We start from the raw sequence: 13,647 nt of genomic DNA on the forward strand, positions 1-13,647 counted from the left end.
GGTCACTAAGATGTGGTCTTTATTAATTCAAGTTCTCCTGGTTTGAATTCCATTTTACTGAGAATTCTGCCAGCCAAGGTCATGCACATGCACACAGATGCTCAGATTTAAGATGCTATTATCAGGGTTTTTTCAAGTTGATTGAGGCTTTTGCTGTTTCTTGCAATTTTACCATTATTGTCATTGTTAGCAGTTGCTTAACCCTGCGGGGCAGATGATGGAATTCACAAGCAGTTACTGGTGATATAAATAGACCTTAAGAAAAATGTGATTCAAGTGAGTCATTCACACACCTATTAATGAAGCAGATGCACATTAATAAAAAGCACTTGCAGGCCCTGGTTGGTTTGGCTCAATGGATAGAGCATCAGCCTGGGGACCAAAGGGTCCCAGGTTCGATTCCAATCAAGGGCACATGCCTGGGTTGTGGGCTCCATCCCCAATGGGGGGCATGCAGGAAGCAGCTGATCAATGATTCTCTCTCATCACTGATGTTTCTCTCTCTCTCCCTTCCTCTGTGAAATCAATAAAAATGTTTTTTAAAAAGTACTTGCATTATGACATTTCATGGGCAATATGCTGCCTATGGATGTGCTGTTCTCTTGAGCCTATTTTAATCAGGCTTTCTTTCCTACTAAACACTTTTTTCTTTTTTTTAATTTACCATCTTACTTGACCAGTTCAAACAGGTAACCTTGTTGATTGCTTTTTTCTTCCTAAAACACTTTGTCCACTAGACTTCCAGAAGGCCACTCTCTTGGTTTTCCTATTTCAGGGGCAGTACCTTCTTCATCACCTTTGCTGGTTCATCATGCTGACCAATCTTTAAGTAGGAGGGCCAAGAACATCCTCACTCTCTAGGTAATCTCACTGTGTCCTGGCTTCAAGAGTCATGTATTGAAATCTTCAGGATCTGAAGGTCTCAGCTTAGACCTCTCCACTCTCCTCCCATGACAAATATGTCTGCCTACTCAATTCATTTGCATAAAGAATCTGGCATCTACCCTGGCTGGTGCACCCAGTGGTTAGAGCATCTGCTCATGCACGGAAGGGTTACTGGTTCAATTCCTGGCCTCAGTTGATGTGCACACAGGAGGCAACCAATTGAAGTGTCTTTCTTATATCGATCTCTCTCTCCCCCCCTCACCTCCCTCCTTCCCTTCCACTCTCTAAAAACCAATGGGAAAAGTATCTTTGGGTAAGGATTAACAACGAAAAGAACCAGGCACCTTGCCCTGGCCAGTGTGGGTCAGTTGGTTGGGCATCATCCCATGCACCAAAAGGATGTTGGTTCTATTCCTGGTCAGGACACATGTCCCGGTTGTAGGTTCAATCCCTGGCAAGAGGCGGCCCATGGATGTCCCGCTCTCACATTGGTATTTCCCTTTCTCTAAAAACCAATAAAAATATTCTTTAAAAAATACTCTAGGTTTCTCATACCCATTTTCCTCCCATTTCAATGTTTACTCCCTTCTTCCAGGTGCTCTCCCTCCTCATTCAACACCTGGGCAAATTCTGTTAATTTCCAAGGACTTTCACAACTACCACCCCAGAGGAAACTATTATCATCTCACCTAAAATCTTGCCTGGCTGGCATGGTTCAGTGTTGACCTATGAACCAGGAGATCACCATTCAATTCCTGGTCAGGGCACATGCCCAGGTTGTGGGCTCTATCTCTGGTGTGGGGTGTGCAGGAGAAAGCTGATCAATGATTCTCTCTCATCACTGATGTTTCTCACTCTCCCTCTGAAATCAATACAAATATATTAAAAATAAATTGTTTATAAAAATATATACACATATTTAATTTTAAAAAATATTGATATACCCTTGTTCTCTGCTTTTACCTACTACCCAGCAGCCATAACATGATCTTTCAGGTCAGATCACGTCACCCTTTTGCTCAAAGCCACCCTGTCTATGGCTTTCCTGCGTCATCTGGTTTCTTTCCCTGTATATCCACTTCTCCATAACTTCTTTTGCCACCTTATGTCCAACATACTGACCACCTTATCCCCAGAACATGTCAAACATACTCCACTTCAGACTGCATTTGCTATTTGCCTGGAATGCTTGCTCTCAAGTATATTACAAAGGCTTTCCTAGACAACACTGTAAAAACCAGTCCTTTCTCCATTGACTAGTTCTCCATAATTTAACAGCCTACCCCCCCGCCCCCAGGCTACTAGCAATGTCTGTACTACATATCAATGACAAAATATATACCTTCTAATGTACACAAAGTGCACACCACTGAGAGTAACTAGAAGATATAAAATTAGCCTTCTTAACCAACTGTCTGAACTCTTCACTTCCTATCCAATCTTTGCATTGCTATTCTTGTCCTTCCAGCTTTTCCATGGCTAGCTCACTAACTCATTTCAGTTCAGGTGTTACAAGACCTCTACCACTACTCGAGTTGTCCTCATCTCTGACCACTAGGGGGGAGATTGTCTGGCACTTGTTTTAATGTCAGAAATGAGAATGCTTAAATTCTGTGCCACCAGTTGCCAGTATTTGGTTTGCTTCACCAGTGGGCCTTGTCAATCCAATTAACACGTCTCAAATTGTGATCCACACATCTTTGAAGTCACTAGGGCAAATTCCAGATTGCCAAATCACTGGATTTATCCTAGGCTCATGTCATAGGGCCAGGTTTAAAAAAAAATTACTGTCTCAGCTTTAGTTTTAACCTAAGGCAAAGGTATAGGGGAATAATCTCCCAGCTTCTCTTGAACTTGCATTTTACATTTTTCTTTGGAGTAAAACAGGCTTTCCAATTGTTGACAAGGTAACTTCTGAACTGTAAAAACTGCATACTTTTTCACTGTATTCCCCCATTCAATCATGGGGGCCATCATCAGAAAGGATAAGGACCTTTCTTCTTGCATCTGCACTGCAACCTTAACAGACAGTAACTGCTCCAGATTAGATGCATTTTCATCCCAAACCCACAGCCTTATTCACATACAATGATGCAAGTTCCCTTTTCCTCCGCTCATCAGCCAAGCCACATTCCATCTAAAACCTCACCTTTAAAAGTAGGGGCCAGCAAACCTTTCCTATAGATGTCCACACATTTTTTAGGCCACATAGGTCTGTCATCTTTGCTCTTGCAGTGCCCAAAGCCATCTATTAACAAGTGATCATGGCAATGTCCTGATAAAGCTGAACACCAAATTCGACTTCATATCCTATAAGCTACTGACTTTTCCCATTACAAACAGCCACCTAAAGTCACACAAAATTTGCCAACCCCATTTCATGAAATCTGACAAAAGCTTGCAACAGTTCCAGGAGACCTAGATTTCTATAGACCTTGGTTCTAACTTGACATGATAAATAAGCTCAGACAATCCTTTGCTTCGGGCTGTATTAGTCTCTTTATTCTTTTGGTAATCTCTTCCAGTTAACTACTTGTTTGTAGGTGATGAAATGTCTAAGGAATCCACTTCAAATGTTGATTCTGATGTGAGCATGGTCTTTCCCTTTACTTCAACTCAGAATTAAGACTTTTGATTCTTGTTTTTTTTTTCCTTCAGTCTCAGTAGTAGTTTCCACTGTAGAAGTTATCTGAAGACAGTCTATATGCCTTATAGTAGTGGTTTACAACCAGGCTCTAGCTTCTCCAGGAACACTATACAGGATAGATTTTAAAATGTATTAAACTAAGAAGCATTCTCTCAAATGAATTTAAATGCATTTTATTTTTAGACAACCTACATGACATCTTTTCTTAAAAACAATGCCTCCGCTCCAAATGAATCAAGGTCAAAATAAATGAAGAGCTCAAGATAACATCAGTCCCATTTGTCCTAGTCTTGGTGTGTGGATGAAAAGCAGCAGCCAGTTACGATGACAGGTGATGGAGCCAAACTGCCCAATTTGTTACTGTAAAAACAAGGAAAATTAGATTAGCACCTTTTTCCCAATATGAAAGCACTTAACATTTCTAGCCTGCAGATGTAGTCCCTTATTCAATCTGGGCCGCCACAAAGACAGACAGAAAGCGCAGGGATATTTTTCTTTCGCATCCCAGTGCAAACCAAAAGAACAACAGGTTGTTCAAGGTCTATCAGTGGATGCAGAACCATCCTTACCAAATCAGAAGTAGCATAGTTTTCAGAAAAGACACATTTTTAATAAAGTCCCACACACAGTTTTACCTACAAAAACCTCAGATATTCTGAATTCCTGTGGCCAGTCTTCTCTAAGATGCTGTATTGTTGCCTCTAAACTTGTTTAGTGTAGCTTTAACTTTACCTTGTTCCTAATTTATCTCAATGTGAAGATAATCATAATGAATGCCTTCACTTCTGTATTGTTTCCAGAAGCTCCTTGCATAGCATTCAATTAATTTTACTAAATCAATTTGCATATCAGAATTTACTGAAAGCTAATAACATCAGTATTTTCAATGATTAACTGTCAATTATCAGCAAACTCAAATTAAAAGAATTTTGATATATTAAGTTTTCTGTAGATGATAAAGATTCTACACCATAAAATTCTTTCATATGAAGTCTTTAGATCCCTGAAGAGAAACAAGACATGTTCCCATACTTTAAAAGGACTGCTATAGCCCTAGCCGATTGGGCTCAGTGGATTCGGCCCCTGGAAGGATCCTGGGTTCGATTCTGGTGCATCTGCAGGAGGCAACCAATTGATGCATCTGTCTGTCTCACTCAGATGTTTCTCTCAGTCTCTCCCACTCCCTTCCATTCTAAAAATCAATGGAAAACTATCCTTCGGTGAGGACCAAACAAAATAAATAAACTTAGTGTTAAAAAAATAAATAAATAAAAGGAACACTACAGAATCCACTCTAACTCAGTGGCATGAAATAAGAATCACACAGAAAATGTCTCCATTTTTACATGACTTTGACCCACTTCTATATACTTACACATTTTTCCATTTCTAAACCATCCTTAAAGAAAATCATATATGGGGTCACACCATCCTCACGGTAGTCCAGCAGAGCAACCATACCATCTGGATTCATGTTTTCACCAATAAAGAACTTAGGAAGCAAAAAACAAACATCTAGAATTAGACCATTATATATAGATGTGCCTTATCAAAACAAACTGAAATGACCCACAACACCATGAGAAGTTCAGCAACCAAGGCTCAGATACCTATGAAGAAAATGCTCACTAATCAAACATCTGGTCACCTGACTAAAGCACTAATACAGAAAAATACAGGAATACTTTAGGTTTTCTGGTACTTACTCTCTCACATTACTTTGTATGTACAAACATACAAATTTCAAACCCTATAAGCCCGTTTCCAAAGTCAAGCACAGGACCATAATGCTGCCAATGAGAGAGCACATCATATGGGGACAGAATCTTAAGGTCAGTATGTGTGTGTTTCAAAGCCAGGAAAATCAAACAACCAGATTCCTAAGTCTTAGAAGGGAAGTCATTGAAGTCCCCCAATACAGACAAAGCTCCAGTTGCAATGAAACCCACCGAATTTTAAAGAGAAAATTGGAAGATCATCTAGGACAGCGGTTCTCAACCTGTGGGTCGCGACTCCTCTGGGGGTCGAACGACCCTTTCACAGGGGTCACCTAAGACCATCGGAACCACTAATCTAGGAGGTTAACAAGCAATTTATGAAAGAAAGAAATATCTGGGTAGGAATGAGATTCTGAAATCAGAAGACAAGATCTGGAAACATACTTGGGGAATAGGGAAAGCTTTTTTCTACATCCTATACTATTGGAATTGAATCTATGAAGTATTCAAACTGCTCAAAAGCCCACAATTTAACTACAAAGACTTGCATCAAATAACTAGTTTTAAGCCCTTACAGTTAAAACTGTATAATCCTTTGACCCAAATATTTAAGGCATCTATTTACCTGGTAGTTTTTGAAATTGGCAAGGATGTGCTTGATTTGTTCTGCAGCCCCTGTCATAAAAGGCTTTACTCTTTCTGGTCTCTGTTCTTCAAGCTTCCCTTTGATTCTAAAACAGTATTTCATTAATAGGTTAAATTACTGACTTCTGAGCAAAATAACTTTAAAGTAAATCCAAAAAAGAAAAACAAAAAAACACCAAGAACAGCAAAGTAACTAGTTCACTGGACATGTCAAAACTGTACTATTCTAAAAAGCTAAAACCGTAACACTTGCTTCAGAATGCTCAGTTAGTTTACTTGTAGGGGTGAATTTGGGAGCCACCAATGTCTCTCTCCAACCATTTACGTTTCCTTCTTCCTTCCTCCCATAACACCTCCCCACACCTATAAGTATGCCTGCTTCTGAAGAATCTCAAAGTTAGCCAATCCATGCCCTGCCGGTGTGGGTCAGTGGCTGAGCATCAACCTAAGGATCTGTGGTTTAATGCCCAGGTTGCCTGCTCCATCCCCAGTTAAGGCTGTGGAGACAGCCAATCAATGATTCTCTCTTACCATTCATGTTTCTCTTTCTCCCTTCCTCTCTGAAGTCAATAAAAATATGTTTACAGAAATGTTTCCCAACCCCTAAATCCTGTAAGATTCCAGACATTCGCTGGGTGTGCCAGTACCACTTACGATTTCATGTAATCTTTGATGTACTTCTTGTAGGCTTCTTTTGTGAAGCTGGTTTCCTGCAAGTGATGGTTCATGACAATGTCAACACCAGTGACTACTGTGCTTTCGGTACCTTCGCCCTCAGGGCCTTCGGCGGAGGCATTTCCACCAATAAGCGAGTCATCAATGTTACCCTCTGTCCTACTGACCATCTGCACAAGAAATAATAGTTTAGTTGCAAAAGACATTCTTGATCGTGAACGCATCCAAAAAGTTTTATATACCAGCAGTTCATGTATCCATCACCCTCCCACCAGATGTTCTTGGTTCTTGCTGAAAACCACGAAAACATTTTGGGGGGAAATTATGACCCCTCCATTCCTGAAACACCTTAACTCCAGAACTTTGTTGGCTGGAATGAAAATGGGGTTATTACAACCAAGTGGAAGTTTTCTGTGGGTTCCCAAGGTGAGGATATCTAGTAAAGGGCAAGCACTAAAGGGTTTGGTGCTCCCAAACCGCAGACCACCTGCCCCGGGCAGGCCATGGGGCGGATGGGCGCCCAGGCGGCGTACCTATTTCTATTTCCAGGCTCAGCTCCGCCTCCACTTTTCTAGAAAAACCCGAGCCCGGAAAGAGTCTCCTCCGCCAGGAGGCAGAGCAGAGAATTGCACAATCTCGGGCGGGGGGAGCGGCGGAAACCCGAGCCTGCCCAGCCTCGCCTCCCTGCTGCCGCGGCCCGGCGACTCACCTTCCCCTCTACCTCCAGGCACAGCCCGTCCGCGATCTCCCGGATCTTGTAGATGTCGGAGAACATCTCATCATCTGCTCGGACACACAAACCCGCCGTCACGATGCGCCCGGAGGCCCGGCGCCATCTCCCGCGCTGGCGGGCCGCACGCGGTCCGCACCCTCCCCGGGCGCTCCAGACCCGGCGCGCGCCCCAGGCGCCGACCCTCCCCGCCCCTAGGGAGGCCGCCGGCAGCCGCTAGGCCCGAGACAGCAGCGGCGCCCGCCTCCCCCGCCCCCATCCGCGCCCCCATCCCCTGCGCGGCAGTAGGGGGAAGCAGGCACGACTCACGGCTGATGAGGTCCCGGTAGATGATCATGATGGCGGCTGGAAGGAGACGGAGGCGCTGCCTGAGCAGGAGCACGGAGCTCGGCGCGAGCGTGGTGCAGCCGGAGCGGCGCTCGGGGGGAGGGGGGAGCGGGCGGAAAAGGCCGACTCAGCCGCTCCCCAACCTCATATAGAGGGCAAGTCCCCCTACGTCATCGCCCGCTGCGCCCCCGGAAGCACCGGAAGCGGTGACGTGGCACGCAGAGCCGCGCGGGGGCGGGGCCACGGCGGGGCCGAGGGAGGGAGGCGGGAGGCGAGCATCCGGGGACTTGGCCTGGGGACGCAGTGCGGCGCGTCCAGGGGCTCCGGGGGAGGAAGTGGTGAAGGGAGGGGTGGGGAGCGCCGCGGGAGGCGGGAGGACGGGGGACGGGAGGAAAGCGGGGGGCGGGGCCGCCCCTGGGTGGGGCTCCGATGACGTCTCTCCAGCCCCGCCCCGCGCCAGCTCCCACCCCTTTTGTCGGGTTTCCGGGTACTTGCTTGTCATGCTCTGGGGCGGGGGGACTTGGCGGGGTCCGAGGGTCGGGCCCTCGAGGCCTGGGGAGACCGCGAGCCCGTCCGCGAGGCTGAGGGCGGGCAGGGCGGGGCTTTGGACAGCCGCTCGGACCGCCGCGGCCACGGGGAGCTTCCGAGCGTTCGCCCCAGGGCCGCCGCCGCCGCCGCAGTGGTCGGCCCCTGTGGGCCTGCTGAGTCCCGGCAGTGCGAGCCCCGGGGAACAGCCGGGGGAGGCGGTGGGGGCTCACGGTCCTCGGGGACCAGGAAGGAAGGCGTCCCGGGAGTTGGCACAGCTCTCCCGCCTCCGCTTGGTCTCGTCTCGTATTTGGAACCCGGCGGGTTCCGGAGGCAGGCAGCTGAAGAGCCCGTTCTGTTTTGGAATTGGGCTTGCGTTATGTCCTTTATCCGAGAAAAGAGAACGTTGTCACTTGGAGATGAAGTTGAAATTCTATCCCAGGTCTAGAGGGTTAAACACAAAAATCAGGGCGCTCCCCTCCCCCCCCCAAGTGTTACTTGGACTTTAGACGCAATACAGGCTGCTAAACTACCAGCCCGAACCCCCTGCTCGGCGGGCCTGAGCCGGTATCAAACCCGAGAGCTGTCCCACTCCAGATGCTTCCATGCTCTTCTCGCCGGTGTCCTCTTCAATTAGAAATACTCTCATGTTTTACAAAAGCAGCCGCATGGAAGCGAGCGTCAAAGCACAGAGGTCCTGACTGCGAACAAGTTAAATCTAGTCTCACTCTCAGAAAACTTCCTTCTAGTAAATCAAAGAAGCAGGCCATTATAACTAAGAATCTTTCCTAAACCCAATTAATAAAGCATTTTACCAAGAGGGCGACTCTGTGAAAACGCGGGGCGCAGGACAGTGCGACTGCTGCCGGAAGGGCCCTGGCCCTGAGCGGCCGGAGTGTGTGGGTTCTCGGCGTTCACAGTCGGGGTCAGGTGGATCTCAGGGGACAGTGAGAGAGAGGGGGCTGGGGAATGGGCCTTGGCTGGGCTGCTTTGCTCAGAATTCAGAGAAAAGGCCCCCGGGGGACAGGCTTGCGGGGGACAGGTGGGGGGTCCCCGGGATGGACTAGCATTGCCCATTGCTGCCCTGGTTGTAAGTAAGCCCGGTGGGGTCCCTTAGAGTTTGGGAGGTGCACGCCTGTGGGGGAAGGTGCAGGTGTGTTCCTGGGAGCGAGAGCGCCCTGGACCTTCGTTCTGAGGAGTTTTAAAGCCTGGGTGTCTAGGGGAAGATCTCTAAATAGAGTATTCAGGTTTTATGCTGATGCACCAAAATGAGGTTTATTCTCTTGAAGTCATCTGTCCTTGGGGGTGGTCAGCAAATGGCACTCATGGATTTCTGGTTAGTAGGGTGATTTAAGCTATTTATCCTCTGGTTGGGGAGGAGTGTTCCTGGGTTAGGGAAGATAGGATTTACTAGATGACTGCAAACTGCTGTTTAATGGTCTCCGTTTCCCTGTTCTGCTTGTCCTGGCTTACTAGCCTGTCTCACAATGAGATGATGGAGGAGTCAAAATGGAAAAGAGCCAGGAAATGGGAACACCCTCCCCACCCCAAGATGGGGCTCTGGGCTGCACTGGGTAGATAGCCCAGGGTACACTGGGTAGCTGGGAGGAAGCAAAAATGGGCTGAAGAGGTTCTGAACTGTGGACATCTTCTGACAGATGGTCCATGGAGGATCTCTCAAAGCTCTTGATTTTTATTTTTCTGTGGGATGTGTAAGTGGAACAGATTATTATCCCAGGCAGAGCACAATTTATTTTCCTCAGCTTTAACATTTTCATATTCTTTAGAAATATTCCCCCATGAGTACCCTCAAATATTAATCCCTCTACTCCTCTCCAGTTTTATGTTCAATTAAAGATGTTTTTTCAAGTTTTTATAAAAATAGCCACAGTGAAAAAGAGTACTGAAGTTAGAGCAATACACCCTAGATTGAAATAATGACTTTATCTACTAGTCCTGTGACCTTGACAAGGTCAGCCCAAGTATAAAATGTAATGTTTGTGAGTTAGAAGAGTTTGGGAAGTTAAGATGATGAAAAAATGCCTAGCATCCTCAATGGAAGGGAAGGAAAGGGAAGAGAAGGGAGGGGAGGGGAGGGGAGGGGGAGGGGAGAGGAGGGGGGAGGGAAGGGAAGGTTATCAATAAATATTGGATCAATTTGGATGCATACTTCTTCCCAATTTTTATTACTTTTCAAAGTATTCCTGAGCCAGGTATCTCAGCTGGTTAGAACGTTGTTCCAATATGCCAACGTTGCAGATTTCATCCCCAGTCAGGGCACATATAAGAATCAACCAATGAATGTATGACCAAGTGGAACCATAAATTGCTGTTTTTCTCCCTCTCTATCTAAAATCAAATAGGTAAAAAATAAAGTATTCCTGAAACTATTTCATTAATCTTCTATGTTATTTGTTAGTATTGTGGGGATTTAATTGATGTATGTTGTACTATTTAATCACAACACTAATAGTGGATCACTGAAAGAATTCAGCTTGGTCTCTATGATATTTTTCTTCCCTATGATATTTCTAACCTCAGATTCGTATTTGATAGCTCCTGACAATTCAGTGACTACACATCCTGAAACCTAAAATCTTAGGCATATATGATTTGAATACCAGGATATTTTGTAAGCTCCATCCTGTGATCTAGAAAATCTGTGCTGTGCCTTGAAAATGCCTTCTTAGAACACCAGTAATAGAGTTAGGGGGAAATTAGTCACTAATTGCAAGCTACTGACGAAATTGCAAGGATTTGGCTTTATCTAAGTTGATTAGCTTTTACTTACAAATTTTTATAACATTTTATTCCTTACAAAGCAATGATTTCTAGCAAATTCTGAGATTGCCCTAAATTTTGCAGCTGTATATAACTTGGTATTTCTTGCAATTAAAGAAATTTCAAAGACAGTGTCTTCTGGCCTCTTCCACACAAATCCTTACATGAGAAAAGAACTTTAGTAGGAGTTGCCATTTTGTCAGGGATTGACTACAATGGCTTAACCACATTAGGGTTTATTATCCCTAAGTAAGGAAATTCAAGGGTATGTAGTCCAGACTGAAGCTATGAAGCCATGGTGGCTTCATGGGATAGAAATCAGGGCTCTTCCTTTCTTTCTAGCATCCATATGGTCTACAACAAATGCTGGGATTCCAGCCATCACATCTACCTTGCAGGCAGCAGGCAGTGACAACAGGGAAAAGACCAAAGGGTGCATTCTAGCTGTGTGTTTTCCTTCTGTGGAGCTATTCTAGAACCCTCACTGAACAATTACAAAAGGATGCATCTTGCCCGGCCTGTGTGGATCAGTGGTTGAGCTTCTGACCATGAACCAGGAGTTCACGGTCCCATTCCTGGGGCCTGACTCAATTGTTGAACGAATCGATGAAATTGTTAGGACAAAGGTCTTAAATGCTATTCTTGCTAAATGTTAAAATGTAGCACAGTATTTTGCAGAAGCAGCTGCAAACAGGAGGAGCTTGAGAAGAACCCAACCAGATAAGTATAGCCAACTTCAAAGAAGAAATCAATGTGTAATTAATCAAATAATATATATAAGCAAGGGCTAAGCCTTCCTTCCTGGAGACAGCGCAAGTAAATAAAACCTCCTAACTGTCATGTCTGGTTTTTGACTAGAACACCCCTTGTGTTCTGTAATCGATGTGTAAATACTTTTTAATTCATCATATAGATGAATGAATGAATATTAGAATAATTTTCATATATTTTAAAATCTTTCAGGTTATTAACTTGTTGAGGGCTTATTCCATGACCTCTGCTTTCCTGATACATCCTGTCTGTCTACCCACCACTCCCCATAACAGTCATGGAATTTAGTTCATATTAGGAACCCAATTCAATTTTAGAATATCAAAATTTGGAAAGAAATTTAAATTTCATTGCAAGAACAAAGCAAGGTACAGAATAATATGAATAGTGTCAGTGTCCCTTTTAGGAAAATAACATACATTTGCATATGTGTACAGTTTTTTCGGAAGTTTTGCAATGCATTATTTGTTAGGGTTTGGCTGGTGACATGGGCTGTGAAAGAATTGACAACTGAGAGAAGAGATAGATGCAGAGAGAGGGAGTTTATTTTACTTTCCACGAAGGGGAAGGGCCAAGTATTGCTAATCAATACAGGGCAAGAAACAAAGAGCAGCCTCCCCTTTTAAGGCCTGGTTGTTGCTAAGCGACAAGGAAGAGAGGAGGATTTTGGGCTGAAGTTGAGCAGATACCAGGAGTTGTCTTGAAAATCTAGTGTTTGCTTTTTTAGGATACAGACCTGCAGATGTCCTAGGACAGTGATGGCAAACCTTTTGAGCTCGGCGTGTCAGCATTTTGAAAAACCCTAACTTAACTCTGGTGCCATGTCACATATAGAAATTTTTTGATATTTGCAACCATAGTAAAACAAAGATTTATATTTTTGATATTTATTTTATATATTTAAATGCCATTTAACAAAGAAAAATCTACCAAAAAAATGAGTTCGAGTGTCACCTCTGACACGCGTGTCATAGGTTCGCCATCACTGTCCTAGGGAGCTGTATTATCAGTATTTTCAACAAGCTTGTAAAACATGCTTACGGCAAAAGTTATGAAGAGTTCAAAAGAGGCTTGTTTGAAGGGAAAGGGAACTTTTCCATTGACTAGAGATGCCTTGGTGCAAATTATCCCTGAACTGTAAAAACAGCAGGGAGGAGGGGTATGCAAAATGTAGTCTTGAGAGTAGCTTATCTTGTCTTGCAGTTTGAACAGAGGGGCTGTTTAAATCAGAGGAGCTAACAATCTTGGGGGTTAATTATCAGGTGCTTCTCATAAACTGTGGAAGGCCACTGCAAAGAAAAAGAAAAGCCTTTTTTTACTGTCCTTACATTATTAACAGTGGAAATTGTTATTGGAGTAAATGTAGAGAAAGGAGTTAGAAAAATTTTATTTAAAAAATATTTTTATTGGAAAAACCAAGATGGCGGCATAGGTTAACACCGGAGTTTGCTGCCTCGAACAACCACTTCAAAAATACAACTAAAAGACGGAGTGGACATCATCCAGAACCACAGGAAGGCTGGCTGAATGGAAGTTCTACAACTAGGAGGAACCGAGAATCAGAGGAGGCGCAGTGCTGAAGTAAAATACTAAGGTGCGGAGTGCACGTGGCGCGGGCTGGTGGCTGAGGGCGTGGTTGTCTGTTTTAATCCGGAGGGAGCCTCAGACTCAGAGCTCCAGATCCGGGCGAGTCTCTAGGGACCCAGACTCAAACGGGAGAAGCAGGACTGTCTGGCTACGGTCCCTCCGAGGTTTGCAGCTGTTGCTGGGACAGAGAGGCAGAGCCCCTGGGGACGGACTGAGAGCAGCCATAACTGCTCCCTCCTCTGCCCTGTTGATCCCGTGGGACCCGCCCCGCCCAAGCCCTGCACAGAGCCATTTGCCGGATAGCCTCAGGCAAAGGCTAGATTAGCACCTCCCTAGAGGACACAAGTTCTTCTACT

General features: G+C 44.9%; 1 protein-coding gene and 1 non-coding gene across 2 annotated transcripts; both read right to left on the reverse strand.

Annotated features, from left to right (window-relative positions):
• Positions 1–3,689: 3,689 nt before the first annotated feature.
• TPT1 (tumor protein, translationally-controlled 1) lies at positions 3,690–7,757 on the reverse strand. Its single transcript, XM_070409043.1, has 6 exons — positions 7,610–7,757; positions 7,280–7,353; positions 6,550–6,740; positions 5,876–5,981; positions 4,908–5,024; positions 3,690–3,892 (listed from the first exon to the last, which is right to left on the reverse strand). The coding sequence occupies exons 1-6, from the start codon at positions 7,635–7,637 to the stop codon at positions 3,890–3,892; spliced, it is 519 nt and encodes a 172-aa protein (XP_070265144.1). The 5' UTR covers positions 7,638–7,757; the 3' UTR covers positions 3,690–3,889.
• LOC139007860 (small nucleolar RNA SNORA31) lies at positions 3,963–4,089 on the reverse strand. The gene has a single exon (XR_011471003.1). It is a non-coding gene; the product is annotated as a small nucleolar RNA SNORA31 (small nucleolar RNA).
• Positions 7,758–13,647: the final 5,890 nt, after the last annotated feature.

Source organism: Myotis yumanensis, unplaced genomic scaffold (assembly GCF_028538775.1).
Source record: "Myotis yumanensis isolate MYYU_CA2020_CCGP unplaced genomic scaffold, mMyoYum1.0.hap1 SCAF_3, whole genome shotgun sequence".
NCBI classification, from domain to species: Eukaryota; Metazoa; Chordata; class Mammalia; order Chiroptera; family Vespertilionidae; genus Myotis; species Myotis yumanensis.

Excerpts from the sequence above, each read along its gene's own strand:
- TPT1 (XM_070409043.1), bottom strand. The coding sequence starts at position 7,637 with ATGATCATCTACCGGGACCTCATCAGCC. Across the intron at positions 5,982-6,549 it reads ATCAAAGATTACATGAAATC|AATCAAAGGGAAGCTTGAAG; the intron begins GTAAGTGGTACT and ends ATACTGTTTTAG. Across the intron at positions 5,025-5,875 it reads CCAATTTCAAAAACTACCAG|TTCTTTATTGGTGAAAACAT; the intron begins GTAAATAGATGC and ends TTGCTTCCTAAG.